Raw genomic sequence first — 22,166 nt, 5'->3', positions numbered from 1 at the left:
ACAAATCCAATACTCTCCATAAAATAGCTCACCAAGGCTGTATTTGATCAAAAATACAGTAAAAAAAAAAAACGTAAAAACTGTTGAATATTTAAAATAACTGTTTCCTGTGTGAATCTCTGTTGAACTGTAATGTATTTCTGTGATGCACAGCTGTATTTTCAGCATCATTCCTCCAGTCTTCAGTGTCACATGATCTTCAGAAATCATGAAAATATGCTGATTTGCTGCTCGAGAAACATTTCTGATTATGATCACTGTTGAAAACAGTCGTGCTGACACATATTCTTGTGGAAACCATAATACATTTAATCTTTCAGGATTCTTTGATGAACAGAAAGTTCAAAAACTCTTAATTTTAAACATCATAAACGTTTTCATTCAGTGCATCCTTCCTGAAACAAAAACAAAGTACCAAGTTTTGGCCTCGCCCCGTCTAGTTTCAATCCTTAGAAACCATAAAAAGAGGAAAGTCATAAGGAAAGCTATGACTCATCATTTGGTTGAACCAAAAATAAACTTTTTGCTTCAAAAAAAGCAGCAGAAAACCATTCCAGATTGCTGACAGCATCACTATACACAGTACAACTTGACCCTGAGTGTTCACATGTAGTGTTAGTCTAGAAACTAAACCAGTTTCTCTCTTTAGCTTTGCCTCTGATGGGCATATGGTAGCGCACCTCCCTCCAGAAGCGCGCCGAGGGCTGGAGAGAGGTCACACGGTCCTCTGACTTCCCGTCGCAGAACGCCCACCTCTTCCTTCTCTTCCAGGCTTGCAGAGCTCCCTGTTTGTCCTTGAGGAGGCGCACGGCGAGGGGCAGCCGCAGCGGCTGGTGGATCTCCTCCAGCTCCAGCAGCACGATGTTAATAGAGTCCTCCACCAGCGCTTGGTACAGACCGGTCTGCTGCTCGGCCCAGTCCTGCGCCTCCGGGCTGCACAGAGACGACGCCGTGTAGAGCAGCAGGAGTCTGCGACAGCGGCTCAGAGCGTCCTGCACCACGTCCACCACAGCTGGAAAACACACCGGGAAAGAGCCGAGTAAAGCTCTGAAGGATGCAGTGATGGAAACTCAAAATAAACGACAGAAATCAATAGAGATCTCAGTATAATATGGTCTGCACGATTATTATCTGATATCATTCCAAAACCATAATATTTTTCCATAATATTCGTACAGGCTGCGATTTAATTAAATATTTAAATAATTAAATTAACTCATTGCTAACCTCATCTTCCTAACCCCAGTTGAATAAATACATAAAATAAATACTGAGTTAAAAAGAAATACTTTTGGTTTTGATGGTTTAACGTTTGAAAATGACAAAGAGCGGAATATTAGTATTGCAATTTTAGAGTTCTACGGTAAAATAAAAGTATTAATTTATTAATTATTTACTATTCACACTGAAATAATAAAATAGTAATATTTTGTTAAAAACTATACATTTTGTATATTATTATTATTATTATATAGTAGGGGTTTAACGATAAGCAAAAATCACGGTTCGGTATGTACCTCGGTTTTAAAGTCATGGTTCGGTTCATTTTCGGTACAGTAAGGGAAAGAAATGCAAACATTAAACTGCAGGTTGTTCATTACTATAAACTTTTTTTAACAATTTGTTTACACTTTTTTAAATACTTTTTAATAAAATATATATAAAATTAAAAAAGAATAAGAAATAAAATACTGCTGCAAAGTTCTCCACTAAATAAAATACTCTCAGTCTCAAACCAATATCATATAATATACAATATCATAAAATATAAATACATAACTATTTTCAAGTGCAGCCTTACCAATCCCAGCTTGTAGGCCTGCTCATATAAAAAAAATATATATAACTTTTCCAAAGTGTAAAGTGCAGCATCAACAGTTTCAGTTTTTAGACCTGCTCAGATTTCGTTATAACGTTGGACCGATCGGAATTAAGAGCAAAGGTCTGTTTAAATGCCGATGGGAGCTGCGTTTGAATTACAATAATTTTTTTCCTAGTTGTAGTGATGTTCACACTCGCGTGACGCCTTTTGAAAACATTAGGCCGGTGACACACTGGCATATTGCACATATTGTCCTCTATTTGAAAATCGATAATTATCAATTTATTTTTTAAATTACATTTATATCTGAATATATGTCAACCTATAGACTTTCAAACATCAAAGTGTCATGAATTAAATTGTATTTGTGTACAAAATGACATATAAACATATTTTCCTATTATATTTTGCCTGGAAACGATTCCAACACGCACGCGTGTCGCGTGAAAAATAGGCGTTGGTTCTATTTCTAGCATGCACGCGTTTTCCACGCGTCTCACGCAGGCAGTCGGCAAGATGCCACGCAGCTGAGACGCTTGCGTCTACCCAATATATTATATATTTTTCTACCCAAATAGTGCATCTACATCAAATACAGCTCACAATTGGTGCTCGATCATCATTTGATGTCTTAAATGAAATCAGCTGTTTATATGACAGCGCTTTGTTTTGTTGCATGTGCTTTACCTTCCCCAGGCAGGCCGTCCCGGCCCAGGATGAACAGCTTATATCCGTACTGGCCCTCCAAGACCTGCGGCAAAGTACTCATCGCAAAAATCTCAGCCTTTTCACTTGAGCCTTCGAGGACTCTGGGATAGGCGATGTATGCATCATACTGCTTCCCATCACCATCTACAAGAAGCAAACAAAGAGCACAGAACATGCCAAACTTGCAATACATAAAAGGTGATTAATATGTATTTTTCAGCATGCACTGCAGCGCTGTGAATGCACTTGAAAGGTGTTGATTCGAGTTTATGTAACATGCGTAACTTCCCAGTAACTGTGCGACGATGCTAAAGTGCAAAAGTTTATTTCCTGTTTATGGTGACTACCTGTGGTTTTGTAGAGAAATGGAAACACAGTCCTGACCCACAAGGACAGCTCCACCTTGAATATGGTGCACAGAAGCACACCCATCACGAAAAACAATGCCATCGAGCCCAGAAGAAGACCAAGAAGCAAGAAAAGGTTCCCATCTGCTGATGAAGGGACAGGACAAACAATTACAGCTGTTTATCTTCGGCCAGTATAAAGTAGATCATGTTTGCTTCTTGAAAAATTACTTCCCACTGGCTAATCTTTAAATTATTATCCGTCATGTACGTTGATTTAAATATTTTTTATTTTTCAAAAAGAAACAAAAAGAGAAAGTATAAACCAACAACAAATCTGCACGTTTTATGTTATTTTATTTTATTACGAAGAGTTTATGAGAGTTTGCATAAAGTTTGACTGGTTAACTACAATTACTGTTATTACAATTTCAGAAAATTCAGATTTTTTTATTTACATCCCTAATTTAAATGAAGTTGTACTGATAGTACTTTAATTCATATTAATAATAAAAATATTAATTTGTTTATATGACTTTAAATATTTGATTCATTGTAAATATTTGCATATCTTCTTTTTTATATTATAATATTTTAATTTAAATATTTTAATATAAAAAAATGTAAATATTGTATTATTTTCATTTAAATATTTTTAATATCTTGTTTTTCAAATATTTAATTTTTGGGAAAAAAATCATTTTATGAAGTAGTTTATATATATATATATACTTCTCTTTTTTTAAATTAATAAAACAAAACGAAACAAACAAAAAAAATAAAAAATAAATAAAATAAAATAAAATAAAACAAAGAAGGTGCAGATTTGTTGATGGTCTGTGCTTTTTCTATCTTTGCTTGAAGTAAAATCTCAGCAGCTCTGTCTACATCATAAACACTCACCAGTGGTCAAGTTTTCAACAACTAGTTATCTGTCAGTAAAAGTGAAAGTGCTGTACCACAAAATGATATCTGATGTACAGTTATAAGTGTCAGGAAGTAATATTTATTTAGGTGTTGTTGTGACGCACCCGCAGGGACGAGTGAGATCTGGCTGAACATTTGTCCTCGGCCGCTGGACGCCATACAGGTGAAGTTTACGTAGAAATCTTCCTCCCATACAGCAGACAGAAAGAGTGTTTGCACCACAAGAAAACCATCCTTCATTCTGCTTTCACTTGGAGAGGAAAGGACAAGGGTTACACTTCAACTGAAGGAAAAATATATTACTCACCAACATAACAATAGACGGGAATATTCACCCACAAGACTCCCACAGAGAAACCATAAAGATGTGGTTTCTGTCTGCCTGTGATTGCAATTAAGCCATAATATATTTACAGGTAGTCATCTTTTATTTATTTATTTTAATCTATATTCCTTATATCTGTTGTGACTCATGAAAGATGCATGCATGAAATAAATCGTATCACAGAAATCATATATTTATGGGTCAAAGACGGTTTTAAGCATAAACAATAAGTGTAATACTGCTTTAAATTGTTCATGTTTTCCCCCAAAACTAAAAGTTCAATCGAATTGAACATTGCGTTTCAGTATTTTCTCGATTTAGTACGAATTTTACAAATGCAAAATCAAGAGATTATATATAATAAATACATTGACAAGTCTTATCTAAATGGTTTAAAACACATGGATAATTAATTCTACTTTTATATTACAGTAATGAAATACAATCACAACACATTTGTTGTAACCAATGAAATAAATAATTCACAAATCAACAGTGCTTCATATTATTTGAGTATTTTCTCTTTTTTAAGGTATTTTATAAATCGCAAATGTAAAGAATATTCATAATAAATGCATGACAAGTCTTGTCTAAATGGTTTAAAACACAGGATAATTAATTCAACTTTTATATCACAGTAATGAAATACAATCACAACACAATTTTTTTTTTGGGGGGGGGGTAAAATGAAATATTGTAGCTATTTAATAATTGTTAAATTTCTTTTTGTATTATCCAATTAATCAAATACTTTACAAATGTTATGATTATTTTCCCATTTCAGTAGTTAATTTACAGATGCAGATCAAGATTATTAAAATGTCAATTTTATTAAGAAATAAATAAAGAAAAATCTAATCTAAATGTTTCAAGAATAAAGTCGAAATATTACGAGATTAAAGTAAAAATATTAAGAAAAATAAAGTCTAAATGTTTTGAGAATAAAGTCAAAATATTACAAAAAAGTCTAAATGTTTAGAGAATACAGTCTAAATAATACGAGATTAAAGTCAAAATATTAAGAAAAATAAAGTCTAAATGTTTTGAGAATAAAGTTAAAATATTACAAAAAAGTCAAAATGTTTAGAGAATAAAGTCGAAATATTACGAGATTAAAGTCAAAATATTATGAAAAATAAAGTCAAAATAATTTGAGAATAAAGTCAAAATATTACGAGAATAAAGTAGAAATTTACTCTTGGTCATCCCAGTAAAATAATTCAGCCACTCAAACGCAATACAATATTCAAATCAATCCCTGTGGCCTGCAACTTCTCTCCAAACTATTCTCCAAACATTTCGACTTAATTCTCCAAACATTTCGACTTTATTCTCCAAACATTTCGACTTTATTCTCCTAACATTTCGACTTTATTCTCCAAACATTTCGACTTTATTCTCCAAACATTTCGACTTTATTCTCCAAACATTTCGACTTTATTCTCCAAACATTTCGACTTTATTCTCCAAACATTTCGACTTTATTCTCCAAACATTTCGACTTTATTCTCCAAACATTTCGACTTTATTTCGACTTAATTCTCCAAACATTTAGACTTTATTCTCCAAACATTTCGACTTTATTCTCCAAACATTTCGACTTTATTCTCCAAACATTTCGACTTTATTCTCCAAACAATTCGACTTTATTCTCCAAACATTTCGACTTTATTCTCCAAACATTTCGACTTTATTCTCAAACATTTCAACTTTATTCTCCAAACAATTCGACTTTATTCTCAAACATTTCGACTTTATTCTCCAAACATTTAGACTTTATTCTCCAAACATTTCGACTTTATTCTCCAAACATTTCGACTTTATTCTCCAAACATTTCGACTTTATTCTCCAAACATTTCGACTTAATTCTCCAAACATTTAGACTTTATTCTCCAAACATTTAGACTTTATTCTCCAAACATTTCGACTTTATTCTCCAAACATTTCGACTTAATTCTCCAAACATTTCGACTTTATTCTCCAAACAATTCGACTTTATTCTCAAAACATTTCGACTTTATTCTCAAAACATTTCGACTTTATTCTCCAAACAATTCGACTTTATTCTCAAAACATTTCGACTTTATTCTCCAAACAATTCGACTTTATTCTCAAAACATTTCGACTTTATTCTCCAAACAATTCGACTTTATTCTCAAACATTTCGACTTTATTCTCCAAACATTTCGACTTTATTCTCCAAACATTTCGACTTTATTCTCCAAACATTTCGACTTTATTCTCAAACATTTCGACTTTATTCTCCAAACAATTCGACTTTATTCTCAAACATTTCGACTTTATTCTCCAAACATTTCGACTTTATTCTCCAAACATTTCGACTTTATTCTCCAAACATTTCGACTTTATTCTCCAAACATTTCGACTTAATTCTTCAAACATTTAGACTTTATTCTCCAAACATTTCGACTTTATTCTCCAAACATTTCGACTTAATTCTCCAAACATTTAGACTTTATTCTCCAAACATTTCGACTTAATTCTCCAAACATTTCGACTTAATTCTCCAAACATTTCGACTTTATTCTCCAAACAATTCGACTTTATTCTCAAAACATTTCGACTTTATTCTCAAAACATTTCGACTTTATTCTCCAAACATTTCGACTTTATTCTCCAAACAATTCGACTTTATTCTCAAACATTTCGACTTTATTCTCCAAACATTTCGACTTTATTCTCCAAACATTTCGACTTTATTCTCCAAACATTTCGACTTTATTCTCCAAACATTTCGACTTTATTCTCCAAACAATTCGACTTTATTCTCCAAACAATTCGACTTTATTCTCAAACATTTCGACTTTATTCTCCAAACATTTCGACTTTATTCTCCAAACATTTCGACTTTATTCTCCAAACATTTCGACTTTATTCTCCATACATTTCGACTTTATTCTCCAAACAATTCGACTTTATTCTCCAAACATTTCGACTTTATTCTCCAAACATTTCGACTTTATTCTCCAAACATTTCGACTTTATTCTCCAAACATTTCGACTTTATTCTCAAACATTTCGACTTTATTCTCAAAACATTTCGACTTTATTCTCAAAACATTTCGACTTTATTCTCCAAACATTTCGACTTTATTCTCCAAACAATTCGACTTTATTCTCAAACATTTCGACTTTATTCTCAAAACATTTCGACTTTATTCTCAAAACATTTCGACTTTATTCTCCAAACATTTCGACTTTATTCTCCAAACATTTCGACTTTATTCTCAAACATTTCGACTTTATTCTCCAAACATTTCGACTTTATTCTCCAAACAATTCGACTTTATTCTCCAAACATTTCGACTTTATTCTCCAAACATTTCGACTTTATTCTCAAACATTTCAACTTTATTCTCCAAACAATTCGACTTTATTCTCAAACATTTCGACTTTATTCTCCAAACATTTAGACTTTATTCTCCAAACATTTCGACTTTATTCTCCAAACATTTCGACTTTATTCTCCAAACATTTCGACTTAATTCTCCAAACATTTAGACTTTATTCTCCAAACATTTAGACTTTATTCTCCAAACATTTCGACTTTATTCTCCAAACATTTCGACTTAATTCTCCAAACATTTCGACTTTATTCTCCAAACAATTCGACTTTATTCTCAAAACATTTCGACTTTATTCTCAAAACATTTCGACTTTATTCTCCAAACAATTCGACTTTATTCTCAAAACATTTCGACTTTATTCTCCAAACAATTCGACTTTATTCTCAAAACATTTCGACTTTATTCTCCAAACAATTCGACTTTATTCTCAAACATTTCGACTTTATTCTCCAAACATTTCGACTTTATTCTCCAAACATTTCGACTTTATTCTCCAAACATTTCGACTTTATTCTCAAACATTTCGACTTTATTCTCCAAACAATTCGACTTTATTCTCAAACATTTCGACTTTATTCTCCAAACATTTCGACTTTATTCTCCAAACATTTCGACTTTATTCTCCAAACATTTCGACTTTATTCTCCAAACATTTCGACTTTATTCTCCAAACATTTCGACTTAATTCTCCAAACATTTAGACTTTATTCTCCAAACATTTCGACTTTATTCTCCAAACATTTCGACTTTATTCTCCAAACATTTCGACTTTATTCTCCAAACATTTCGACTTAATTCTCCAAACATTTCGACTTAATTCTCCAAACATTTCGACTTTATTCTCCAAACAATTCGACTTTATTCTCAAAACATTTCGACTTTATTCTCAAAACATTTCGACTTTATTCTCCAAACATTTCGACTTTATTCTCCAAACAATTCGACTTTATTCTCAAACATTTCGACTTTATTCTCCAAACATTTCGACTTTATTCTCCAAACATTTCGACTTTATTCTCCAAACATTTCGACTTTATTCTCCAAACATTTCGACTTTATTCTCCAAACAATTCGACTTTATTCTCAAACATTTCGACTTTATTCTCAAAACATTTCGACTTTATTCTCCAAACATTTCGACTTTATTCTCCAAACATTTCGACTTTATTCTCCATACATTTCGACTTTATTCTCCATACATTTCGACTTTATTCTCCAAACAATTCGACTTTATTCTCCAAACATTTCGACTTTATTCTCCAAACATTTCGACTTTATTCTCCAAACATTTCGACTTTATTCTCCAAACATTTTGACTTTATTCTCCAAACATTTCGACTTTATTCTCGCAATATTATGATTTTATCTTGTAATCTTCGATTTCTTTTTTTTTTTCAACGTGGCACTAAAACATTGTCGTACTAGGGACACCAAACCTGAGCAAATCAAAGTTGAAAACTATCTTTATCTCATCTGAAACACAGCTAAACTCAGTACGTACTTCATGGGTTTCTGATGAATGCGATGTGATGTGTCAAAGGATATTAACTCCTCTTCAGACACCCAGAACACATCAACCATGGGAATGCCTTTTCCCCGAACAACGACCACACAGTCCTTCCTGAAAGATGAACCTAATGAACGAACAAACACCAAAAAAATATTTTTAAAAACGCGATAAGTAAATGATAATACAGTAATAAATGCATGAATTATCCAGCTCACCCCTGTCCACTTTGATGATCTCATTAACCGGCTCAATCATATCTGGCTTCATTAAATATTCATCTGCAATAATTAAAAAAGCAGTTAAAAAGGCAAAGTAATTATAAATAATCACATACCATTCATTTAAAGCACTGTTTTGCTGATAAAAACAACAATAATCCACATCACTCCATCAGTTAACATCTGGAGAAGACAAAAGATGAAACAAATCCAGCATTAAGATGATTTTAAGTCAAATACGGGTTTATAATCCATAATAACACTTCCTCCAGTGGAAAAGTGTTCTGGTCTGAATCAGGAGAGAAATCTGCACAGATCAAGCACTGTTTAAACAGCTCTAAACAAAAATGTGGCTGGATGTTGATGTGATAGACAACAGGAAATGCACTTTTTCACTGGAGGAAATGTTATTATGAATTATAGACTATGTATTTGAGTTAAAAGCATTTAATGCTGGATTTGTTTCAGCTTTTGTCTTCTCCAGATGTTAATTGATGGACTGGAGTGCTGTGGATTACTGTGATGTTTTTATCAGCTGTTTGGATTCTTAGTCTGATGGCACCCATTCACTCCAATGGTGAGCAAGTGATGCAATGCTACATTTCTCCAAATCTGATGAAGACACAAACTCATCCTAATCTCGGATGACCGGAGAGTGAGTGAGTTTTCAGCAAATCGTCATTATCTTCACACATCATCTTCCTGTAGTGCAGTAAATGCTCACCATTCACTTCACAGTTTATAGTTTCGGCCATTTCACGGACGACTCCAGCTAGACGAAAGGTCATCTTGCAGGTGTAAAATCCGGCGTCCTCGTGATCCACGTTCCGTATGTTGAGCATATCTAGAATTGGAGTAAACTTCTCATCTTCTTGAAGGAGCTCACAGTTCTGAGAGGAAAGCAGACACAGTAGAGACAAAGAAAGAGAGTTTACATTAAAGATACAATTTGAAAGATATTTGTAGTAAAATATCCAAAAACCACTAGGCCAGTGGTTTTCAACTTGTGGGCCGCGGTCGTGATGGTACTGCAGGTGGGCCGCCAATTACTATTAAAAGAAATAATAATATTGTTCATATATGTACAAATTTCTAAGTCATAACATAACATCATTTCATATATATAATTAACAAAAAATAAATATTAAACTGTAACTATGCTTCCCCTATTCGAGCTTGCTGATTGGTTTATGAAAAAACCGCCAATTTATCTTTGATATTTTTGCTGCATATGCTACAGAACAACAGCAGTTGTGCCAAGCGGTGCCAGCCCGAGTTATTTTCTGTTCATTGCCAGTTCATTCAATAAAGACAGTTAACAGTCTAGCTTCTGAGTACAAAGTTATTAACCCAACAAAAGCGGGGTCAGTTAATTTTTTTGCAGTGGGCAGTTGGTTGTGTGGGCCGCGAGTTGAAAAAGGTTGGGAACCACTGCACTAGGCTAGTGTTATATATTTTGTCCAGCTGATTACTAACAATATCTCTAATGTTTTCAACTACTTGTAAATCATGAGAAAATTCCCATTCTAAACAGTGACACAATGACGTTAGTTCTCCTTCTTCTTAGTTTTATGGCAGATTGCAACCATGGCTTATCAGATGCATACCACCACCTACTGTATCGGAGTATGTAGCATGTATATGAATCTAATGACGTTAGTTACCCTTTGTGCCTTTACTGACGTAGAAACCACATGACAACTGTGTCCTGGACAAATGCGGAAGTAGCTTCGCGACAAACTTCAACTAGAAAGAGATGCCGATCTCGCTTGTGTTTTACTCGACAGGTGAGTTGTTTTGATTTGTATCTTTACAGAAAATGTATGCTATTATAATGATCTACAAGATTAGTATTATGGGTCATACACGCCAAACGCGGGGCATCGCGTCTCTAGACCCGTGCAAGGATGCGTGTGATCCATAGTCTGATCGCGTCTTTGCATTGACTTTGTATGTAATCTACTCGCGCAAATCGTTGAACTCGCGTTAAATCCATGATTTATGTTTCCGTCTGATTTGATGGCCATCAGCGGATGGGTAGAAGACAACAAATCCCATCATTCCACGCTCTTTAGTGTCATCAAACCACGCGATTGTTATTGTTTTAATCGTGCGCCCTCTAGTGGCAGGTCCTACAACCTGTACCTTTAACCATCAAATCTATGCGTCTAAACAAATGATATAAAATGAAATAACATGCATTAATGTTAGTACTGACATTACATTTACAGGTTTTTTATGATTTTTAGCAAATGGTATTAAATACTCATAGGATAAATTTGACCTGAAACATCACGTTCAGACACAGAATTGAACATTAACAAGGGCTAGTTTGTTACTTAAACATTACAATTTAATTTAAGAATCAAGTTTCCCAGCCTCAAAAAGATTTATGTTTTTGAACTGCATATAAAATTTCCATGCATTTGGATTACACTGTTTTAACAAACTAATCATTATTTAATCATTGCATATTTGCCAGCCATACATAAATGAAACAGGCTAGATATCTGATCTAATATATATATTATGTAATATTATATATATATATATATATATATATATATATATATATACATATATATATATATTACTAAATAAATACAAATTAATGCAATAGTTATCACTGACCAAATTAATTATTTGATTTTATGTAAATGATGATTTTTTTAGAATGCATTTATTCAAATGTCTTAGAACTAGCATAAATATGTGAGTTTTAATCCAAATGCATGGAAATGCTATATGCAATTAAAATACATTCATCTACATTTAGGCCTAATGTGATTCCTATTGGAGAAGTCATAAAAAAAGCTTCTCTAATGAATATGAATGTTGCTCATCAGAACAGATTTGGAACAATATTAGGCTTTCTTTTTTGGATGCACTGTCGCTTTAAGGCCTTTATCAGATAAAGATATAAACAATGCATTTTCTACCTTGTACCACTGGATGGACGGACTGTCCACGCTCTTCAGATATTTCCTCAGAGGGCAGGCGAGGAGATCGTTCACATGAAGTTTGATCCGCTGGCCTCCCCTCTCTGGTCTCTCACAGTTTTCTGACGTCATTTCGGTCACCACCAGTCCTGTCGCCTGTTTGTAGCACTCACTTTGAGTTCTGATGACAAAATAGACACAGACATGGTAAGTGTGGTGATCAAGACAAGCAGCTCGCTCTCCTAAACCAAAGACATGACAGGCAGCGCATGTTACTGACTGGCTAACAAAGTTTGGACCATTCCGGCTGATTTCTCACAACGTGTGTATCTTAACATTACCTGTCAGGAAGTAGAGACATTTTTGTGCATGCTATTTTGAAAAGAAAATAAATCACTGTATGCAATGGATTAAAAAACGGTTTTGTTCTAGTATTCTGCATGTCATATTTTACACACAGCAGTGGGATGGAAAGAACAAGATATAAAATAGAGGAAATGGATCTCACACACACACAGGAAATATGGGATGCAAAAGACTAATGCTGCCCTCTGCTGACAGATTAAGCTCCATGCATTTATCTATATCAGTATTTCTCAACCTTGTTTTTTATTTTTATTTTATTGCCATATGTTCTTTACACCCCTTCTTATACTGGATTTCTTTAATAATAATAATAATATTAATAATAATAGTATAAAATAAAAACTTAAATTTTATATATATATATATATATATATATATATATTTAACAGTCCTAATATTTAATTTTCTGATTCGTAAGTTTAGCAAAGCACAAACGATAACTATATTAATAAAGAAATAAAAACAACAACATACAAACAAACTGCTAGTTTGCTTTATGGGTTAATTCATATATAAAATAAAAGAATAATAATTAAAAAAAAATTAAGTTTCTGGTTAAGCAAAACACAAATAAAAAATACTTAGAAAAATAAATATATAACTCAATTACATTAATTATTTAAAAATGCAGACAACAACATCAACAAATAGGTAGGTAGATGTAGATAAATCTACAATAATATAACAAATAAATGAATAAACAATAAATAAACAAACAATTTTAGCAATCCTTATATTTTTTAAGTTTAAATCATGTTTTTTTTCTCTAGTAAACACCTGTAAGTTAACCCCCCCCCACCACCGCTTACAAATTAATTATTCTTAATTATTACCTAAATTAAATTGCATTGTTAAGTATTTTTTCTGTGTAATACATTTCATGTATCTTGTTCTGTTTAAGAAAAATAAATACAGTGCAAGTTTCCTAATTATATTATTTCATGTAACATAAGAAGCTTCCAGCAGCACATTGCACTTTACACAGAAGAACAGCTAAGCACCACATCTTTGCCTTTTAACTTTTTTTATTTTTTAATCTGTATATTCAGCCTGTTTTCTTAACCTTTCTTTGCTTACAGCTTCTGTCAGTGACAGTAAGTGTGTGTTTGTCGGCAGCAGGTTGTTTAAAGGTCAGGATCTTTAACAGCTGTTCAACACTACACTGGTTTGCTCATCTCACCATCCTGGAAACGTCACATATTAATCCTTCCTGATCTTTCCATTCATTTATTTCTTCAGTCAACAGAGCACTGCAGCTTCAGTGAGTCTCACCAAAACATATCAAAGTCACAGTGGAAAAAATCTCAGCATCGTAAAAAAAGGCATTTCTGTTGCATGCGAGCTCTGTAACCCGGAGTCTGACAGAGTAACCACATCCTGTGCCCAAGACACATTTCTAAAAAACATCTCACTTCCAAAATGATTGCATGTGAAGCAACACCTCCTGAAATCCCCCACCCCACAGAAACATCCCCAAAACCCCTTAATCCCTTTGATCATACTGACTCTTATTCATATTGTGATTGCATATTGCATAATGCAGTAAAATTGATTTAAAAAATGTTTTTTCCATATGATACATTTATAATATACACCTATGTTTGAATAAGTCTCTTCCTCTCACCAAGGCTGAAATTACTTGATTAAAATACAGTAAAAACTGTGAAATAGTTTTACAATTTAAAGTAAATTGTCTCTTTTTGAATATATTGTAAAATATAATTTATTCCTGTGATGCACAGCTGAATTTACAGCATCATTCCTCCAGTCTTCAGTGTCACATGATCTTCAGAAATCAGAATAATATGATGATTTGATGCACATTAAAAAATTCTGATTATTATCAATGTTGAAACATGATAAACTACCATTCAAAGGTTTGGGTTGAGTACGATTTTTACTTCCTATTCTCTAAAGAATCTTGAAAAATAAAATGTATCACAGTTTGCACAAAAATATGAATCAGCGAAAGCTATTTATAAAAAGAAACATTAATAACCTTTTGAAAACGGTTGAATGAATGACTCAATGACTCACTCCTTAAAACAGTGACTTGAGTTTGAAAGTATCACTTCATTTGACTTTTAAGTTTTTACATTTTATCCAAAGCGACTTACCAATGAGGACAATGGAAGCAATGAAATGAATTGAATGTATTTGAACTAAAAAGGACGAATAAACCGTCAGTAATAAAATAAGAATAGAAAAATGACAAGCACCGGCACAAACAAATCAAATTAAATGTGCTTAACTCTTTCTGATAGGTATAACAATAATATTCAGAAACTGAATAATCTGTTTAGCTTTAATATCACAGGTTAGTCTTCAATGAAAATAACCCTTAATGACAGTCAGCAGCAGGTTTAATTGGGTTGCTGTCTCTTTAAGACCTCATGCACGGACTGTAATTGTGACAGATTTGTTTCAAATCACATGCAAATGATACATTCGGTCATCTGTCCCGAGCACTTTTCATGGCATTGCTTCTTATTGATAAACATACAGAATGACTTTAAAGATGCAGAGGATGGAGTCTGTTCATACCTGACCACACAGGTGTACTTTCCTTGCTGCTGCATGCTGACGTTGAAGAACCACAGTTGTGTTTCCTTGAGCATGATGCTCTGCTCCAGCTCCGTGATCTCAGAGCCCGTTCTCTCATCGTACCATGTGACGTTGTATGGCGTTTCTGAAGTGTTAAAGAGATAATGCATCTCCAGTGGACACTCCAGTATCGCCGCTTCACCGGGGATCGGGAACATCCGGTCAAACGCCTGTCCGTAATCCTTGCAGGATTCTGTTCAGAGACATGCATGAAGAAGACAGTTACTGACCAACACCAAACAATGCTAGAGAATGTAAAGGCGTAATATGAGAGCATGGAAAAATTAATAAATAAATAAACACTAATGCTACATTTTTTTCCCCATGCATTACCTGCCTCAAGCGGTGTTATTATTCTTAACTAAAACCATAGAAATGACTATAATTAAATAAAAAGATTAACTGATATAAAATACAATATAAAAAAACAAATTAATATCAACGATTTCTCATTTTCATTTAGTTGCATTATTTCATAAGTTTTCAAATAACTAAAAATGCATAAACTAAAACTTTATTAAAACTATATGGACATATATATATATATATATATATAAGTATTTTAATATGCACTGTGAACCTTGTTTGTATCATAATAACCAAAGCAAATCAGAGATTTATTAAAACTATATGAACATGTAATAAAATGACAAAGACAAACAATATAACTAATGAAACTCAAGTGGAGCACTTTTCATGATGGATGGATGTACTTTATTGGACTTCAAAATCTCAACACCCATTCACTGCCATTATAAAGCTTGGAGGAGCCAGAGCATTGATATAACTCTGATTGTATTCATCTGTGAAAAAAAGTAATATACACTGAGTATGGCTTGAGGGCGAGTAAATTATCGAGTCATTTTAATTTTTGGGTGAACTATCCCTTTTTAAAAAAAGGGGAAAAAAGAAAGAAAAAAGAAAATAGAAAAATTGAATTTATTTAAAATATTAACAAAAACTATAAGTACTAATAAATAAATAAATAAATACCTAAAAATAGATAAATAAATAACATTTTATTTTTTCCACAACACGGTTCATCAATTTTTTTCATAGATTTCTAAATATTTTGTTATGTTCCTGTGGCTCAGTGGTAGAGCATTGCGTTAGCAGCACAAAAGGTCATGGGTTCAGTTCCCAGGGATCACACATACTGATAAAAAAAATAAATAAATAAATAAATAAATAAATATATATATATATATATATATATATATATATATTTAATTAAAAATATAATTAATTAATTATATTTAATATATTGTTAATATTAAATATATATATATATATATATATATATATATATATATATATATATATATTTAATATTAATTATATTAAATTTTTTATTTATTTATTTTTTAATATATATAAATATGTAAATGTAAGTCACATTGGGTAAAAGCATCTGTTATATGCATGAGTGTAAATTTCAAGAAAAGGCTTCATTATATATATGTATGTATACACACACACACACACATGTACTGTGCACCTTGTATCTTAAGTATTTTCCGAGCTTTGCAGACACGCCTTGAGTTTAAATGCTGTTCTGTACACAGAGTTTTATGAGGTACATTAAATCAAACATCCTCATCAAGCTATAATTGATTTTTATTTCATTGCCACCCATCAGTATATGACTCACTTCATCCAGGTAGTAAAGTTAATTAAGGAAACAGATGCAACTTCCTTACCCGGACCTAAAGTGTCCGTTGAGAGCACGGCACATTCAGTTGCCTGAAGTACAGCGACCAGGAAAACGAGGGACGACCGACCCATGTCTGCAGAGAAAGAAATGACACGATGACGGAATTTGAATAGAGATGCAGAATGCAGAAGATTTCATTTTTGAATTTAAGAAATTAGAATCAGAATAGAATGTCTAACAGACAACACACACACACACACAAAAGTTGAGGATAACTAAAATTATATATATATATATTTTTGTGTGTGTGTGTTGTTTTTTCTGCAAACATCTGCAATTTCAACTTTAAATGTCCCTGATATTTGCAGATTGTCCATGTTTCTGATATTAGCAAACCCTATAAATAATATTCAGGCACTCTTGAATGTTCCCTTCAGCTTTTATGATGTTGTTAGTCAGGTCTGATGACCTTTGAACCTTGTGTTTACTGAACGTGTTTGAGGCACAAGCTCAAAGGTCATCCCAGGATCAGGGTGAAAAAGAACATTTTCTACACACACACACACACACACACACACACACACACACACACACACACACACACACACACACACACAATGGAAAAATTATGGCAAAAAAGAAAATCAGTGTAGGTCTGACTCACTCTCAAGTTGCTAGTAAATGTCACAAATAATTACAAAGAAATGGCAAGCAACACTGAAGTACTGTAGAACAACTGATTTTTTTTTTTTTTTACCGAACATACTTCAATAAGCTTTGTTTAATGTAAAACTTCAACAACAACAACAAAAAATGCTTGCACATAGTATTTTTGTTTTTGTGAAAATGACAACTGTGAACTAATTACAAACTGCAAAAAAATAATAAACTACACAATAAAACAAGAGGGCAAAAACATTTTGAGATGCATAAACCTTAAATAACTAAGCTTAAGAATATGCTTTCTACTCTCACTTCCCTCCTCTCCAAGAAATGCAGATAGATGGGAAATGCTGACTAGAGCTGAAGCTCAGTAGCTCTCGATCGACTAACACACAGTCATTCTTGCACAACAGTTTTCGTTCTTCAAATAGTAGACTACCCGGCTGCACTTCAGAGGAACCTAACACGCCTGCTCAGCATTAAAATGGGAATTTGAGGAATAAATGTAAACATGCACATTGAAGAAAAAGGGAACATTCGGTTGTTAAACAGGATCTAGTACATGGCCCACATTAACCCTGAATTTAAACATTTCAATTAACCTCCAAACCCTCATCCAGATGTTCAGAGGATTGCAAAACATTTACTTCACGGTTAGTGAACAGGTGATGATGTCAGTTGATTTCACTTGTACTCACATGCTTACAGCAGCCACATTTAAATACATTTTAAAGAGATATTATCATTTTAATAGTGGATGACGAAGGACGTTTTACGTAAGATCCAGTAAGAATACGCTAGTCACGCAATATCCAAGTTTTGTTTACAGTAAAAGAAAACCAGTCTCCTTCCTCTTGGCTTAATATCGAAATCCTCCGACATTTTTCTTTACAAATTCTCATTTTGTACTTTTTAATTCATGACCGGTCTTTTGTTTTTCTCTCGATGCATTTGTCTACGTTTTATATCATCCGCTGGAACACCACCCTCTTGTCAACACAAGTACAACAGTTAGCGGAAATTATGGTTTATAAAGATTTTACACAAATGCATTGATTCCACTCAGAAGGCCTTTATTAATTAACCCCACAGAGCACTTTTCATGATGGATGGATGCAGTTTACTGGACTTCAAAATCTCAACACCCATTCACTGCCATTGTGAAGCTTGGAAGAGCCAGGAATCTTTTTTATATAACTCTGACTGTATTCTTCTGAAAGCGAAGGATGTTTTGAGGGTGAGTAAATCTAGGAGTCATTTTCATTTTCGGGTGAACTATCCCTGTAAGCTTGATTTTCCATTGTAGTTTGGAGAAATGTAGCTTAGAATCACCTTCCAATGGATGCGCTGCAGTGAATGGGTGCCGTCAGAATCAGAGTCTGATAAAAACATCACAATAATCCACAGCACTCCAGTCCATCAGTTAACATCTGGAGAAGACAAAAGCTACATGTTTTTTAAGAAACCCCAAATCGATGATCCCAGCTAAAATACGAGTCCTTTATATGAGTCCAAACAGCTCTAAACAAATATGTGGGTGGATGTTGATGTGAGAGAGAACACGAGAAGGACCTTATTATGGATTATGGACTCGTCTTTGAAGTTAAAACACATCTTAATGCTGGATTTGTTTCAGCTGTGGATTATTGTGATGTTATTATCAGCTGTTTGGATTCTTATTCTGACGGCACCCATTCATATGCCAGCCAAATTTCTCCATATCTGTTCCCATTAAGAAACAAACTCATCTTCATCTTGGATGGCCTAAATGTTGGTCAATTCTCAAAAAACTTTCATTTTTTTATTTCTGATAGGTCTAAAAACACCCTGTTGAGTATTAAAGGCGTGCTGCATTATTTTGGGGCTGATTCACAAACATTTGCAAATCCGGTTTCACCCTTTCTGCTAAGAAATGGAAAAACAAACAAGAAGAAAATTGGCGACCAGAATGAACCTGTTTGTCAAGTTCAAGATAAATCTGGGTGGCACTGGTTTTAAAAAAAATGACAATCCCCAATGACTCTCATTACTGACCCAAGGAAAATTCATTCTAACATGCCACATCTTTATAATAGTTCAACAATTTCCTGACGGGGTGAAGTACAAGTTAACAAGCCATTTACAACATGTCCATCAAACCGAACAGACAGAGAGAAAACCATTCAAGGGTTGAGTTCCCACAACCACAGATTTCACTACAGCCACATGAGGTTTCATAATAGCAACGAGTCTGTAGTTTGCCCAATGCGTCTGATTCAGTCCAAACATGTACTGTATGTGTGTGAGGACATGTTGTACTATTCCAACGCATCTCAAATAACTCCAACCTTAAATTACATAAACGCCATTATACAAAACACGTGCTTTTTCCAGCTTGTGATGGTGAATGTTTATGATTGTAAACCTTCTAAACACAGACGATGTGTTGAATCTAAATCAATACGTTTGAATAAATGTTTGGGAGACACTTATGCTTTCACAAACTACAATCTGCTTCTTTGAACTAGAATTTTTATTTCTATAAATATCCACTTTGCTGTGATTCATTTAATATACAAAATCATGGCTTTATAAACACACTTGCAAATGCAATTAATGTAAACAGATTAAAACTGTCACTGATAAAGAAGGTGTCCATAAGAAAGTGGATTTTAAAAATGTTATATAAAAGTCATTTGAAAAAAAAAAAAAAAAAAGATGCATGCAAAATAAATGAAAGCATGAAGCATGAATGACGCATTGTGAGTCAACATAATAACTAAAGTGCAAGTTAATAAAACAATATCAAAGCCACAAATCATCCACTTCCTATTTTGGCCCCATTGTCCATTCACACCATCTGGACACACAGTCAATTTATGTTTATCATGATATTAAAGCCCTTATATATATATATATATATATATATATATATATATATATATATATATATATATATATATCCAAAGGCTTTTGCTTAAATGCTTGAAACCCACTTGGTAAATTAATGCAATTTTTATGCAATTAAAATTTACATTAAAACAGCTAAAAAAAAAAAAAAAAGCATCATTACTTATCCAGCACATGCATGTTCCTCCTTCACTAGTGTTGTAAAACAATCCATGATGCTCCTAATGAAGTTGGCAGATAAATGTGCTGAAATCTAGACAAGGAAACTTAAATATAAAATACTTTAGTGTGATTTTCCAAAGCTTTCCCGTCATTCTAAAACGTGGGAAAAAGTAATAGTGGAGAATGACTAAGTGTGACTGCCAGACTGATGTAAAATATATATAGACAGGAGTCTGCTGAACAAACATGAACATATTCATTCAACAAGTGAAATGCCAGGTAAGGATTTACCACACCGCATGTTTACTGAGGAAATCCGGGAAATCTTTTCAAAAACCAAACCCAGGGAAGTCAAGTCATGGATATTAAATGAATCAAACACAGATGGAGCCGCTCACCACAAACAGGGATCTAGTGATCTAGGGGTCTTACCTACAGTCGCTCCCAAAGCATCATGATCCCCTTCAGATAAAACTCGCTTAATACTCGAGTCGAGCACACGGTTAACGTGTCTTCATCCGACCCTAAAGAGCACATATATGGCCGCAAAGTCGTGCTACTTCTCCATACTCACAGGAATGTTTGAGAAAGCGCATTTTGCAATATCCTCTGCGCGCTTGGGAAGCTTCCTCTCCAACGCCTCAGAAAGAGAGTTGCGCAATGAACAAGAGAGAGAGAGAGAGGAGGAGAAAAGTCGCTGGGCTTGATGCTGCTTTCACTGAGCTTTACACATTTTGTCACTTGTGACTTGAACTGCTTTTTTTAACAACATTTAAAGGTTTGAGGGACTGAAAGTAACTTAAATCTGTTCACACGTGACTTAATCCTTCACCGCTGTCTGAAAATGAGGCGCGTGAGTGAGTTACACCTTCAATCCTGCAGGGGGCGCACTTTCAATGCTTCTGCTAGAACCAGAGTTAGATTTTGAGTTTTTTGCATTGTATTTATTACGTTTACAAAAGACAAACACTGTGCAAAGTTAAAAAAACAGTGAACAATACTTTAAATACACAAATAACACCCACTGTATTTTTACTGTAAGCATGGGGCATGATTTTATTTTCATTTATAATAGTAACCATGAACTTGTTTGTGGTTCAAACGTTTTTTTTTTTTTTTTTGTACTATTTATATATATATGTAGGACCCTGAAACACAAAAGCAGTCTTAAGTCTCTGGGGTATATTTGTAGCAATGGCCAAAAATACATTCTATGGGTCAAAATTATTTATTTTTAATTTATGCAACAAAAAAAAAAAAAAAAAAAAAAAAAAAAAAAATTGGATATTAAGTAAAGATCAAGTTCCACGAAGATATTTTGTCAATTTCCTACCATAAACATATTAAAACTTAATTTTTGATTAATAATATGTATTGCTAAGAATTCATGGTCACATAAATGTTGTAAATATATTTTTGCAATTGAAAAAAAAACCTTTTATTTAGTCTTCCATTCTTATTTTCAAGTAACAAAATAAGATGGATTACCTAATTAAGAATAATAAATGAACATAAACATAACATAAATATGAACAAAAAAAAGGGGGGGGGGGGGGGGGGGGGGGGGTTCTTGAATAAGTGATAATTAAGCAGTTTAAAATTCTGAAGCACAAGTTTGGTGTGTTAGATTTTTTTTATATATATAAATCATAATAATGGAAAA

At 33.3% G+C, this 22,166-nt stretch overlaps 1 protein-coding gene across 3 annotated transcripts; it reads right to left on the bottom strand.

Moving 5' to 3' along the window:
* Positions 1-530: 530 nt before the first annotated feature.
* Positions 531-21,288, bottom strand: LOC113052915 (interleukin-1 receptor type 1-like). 3 transcript variants are annotated; one of them, XM_026217391.1, is made up of 11 exons: positions 21,078-21,280; positions 16,836-16,922; positions 15,076-15,328; positions 12,166-12,346; positions 9,951-10,116; positions 9,224-9,286; positions 9,000-9,132; positions 3,909-4,054; positions 2,878-3,024; positions 2,510-2,674; positions 531-1,012 (listed from the first exon to the last, which is right to left on the bottom strand). In XM_026217391.1, the coding sequence occupies exons 1-11, from the start codon at positions 21,097-21,099 to the stop codon at positions 621-623; spliced, it is 1,755 nt and encodes a 584-aa protein (XP_026073176.1). In that variant the 5' UTR covers positions 21,100-21,280; the 3' UTR covers positions 531-620. The 3 variants fall into 3 exon arrangements, with proteins under 3 accessions (XP_026073176.1, XP_026073178.1, XP_026073177.1); XM_026217393.1 differs by having other exon boundaries at positions 20,936-21,275; XM_026217392.1 differs by having other exon boundaries at positions 621-1,012; positions 2,878-3,021; positions 21,078-21,288.
* Positions 21,289-22,166: the final 878 nt, after the last annotated feature.

The sequence above is a fragment of the Carassius auratus genome, chromosome 34 (assembly GCF_003368295.1).
Source record: "Carassius auratus strain Wakin chromosome 34, ASM336829v1, whole genome shotgun sequence".
NCBI classification, from domain to species: Eukaryota; Metazoa; Chordata; class Actinopteri; order Cypriniformes; family Cyprinidae; genus Carassius; species Carassius auratus.
Note: the sequence above shows the minus strand (reverse complement) of the source record. Positions and strands in the feature narration are given on the sequence as shown.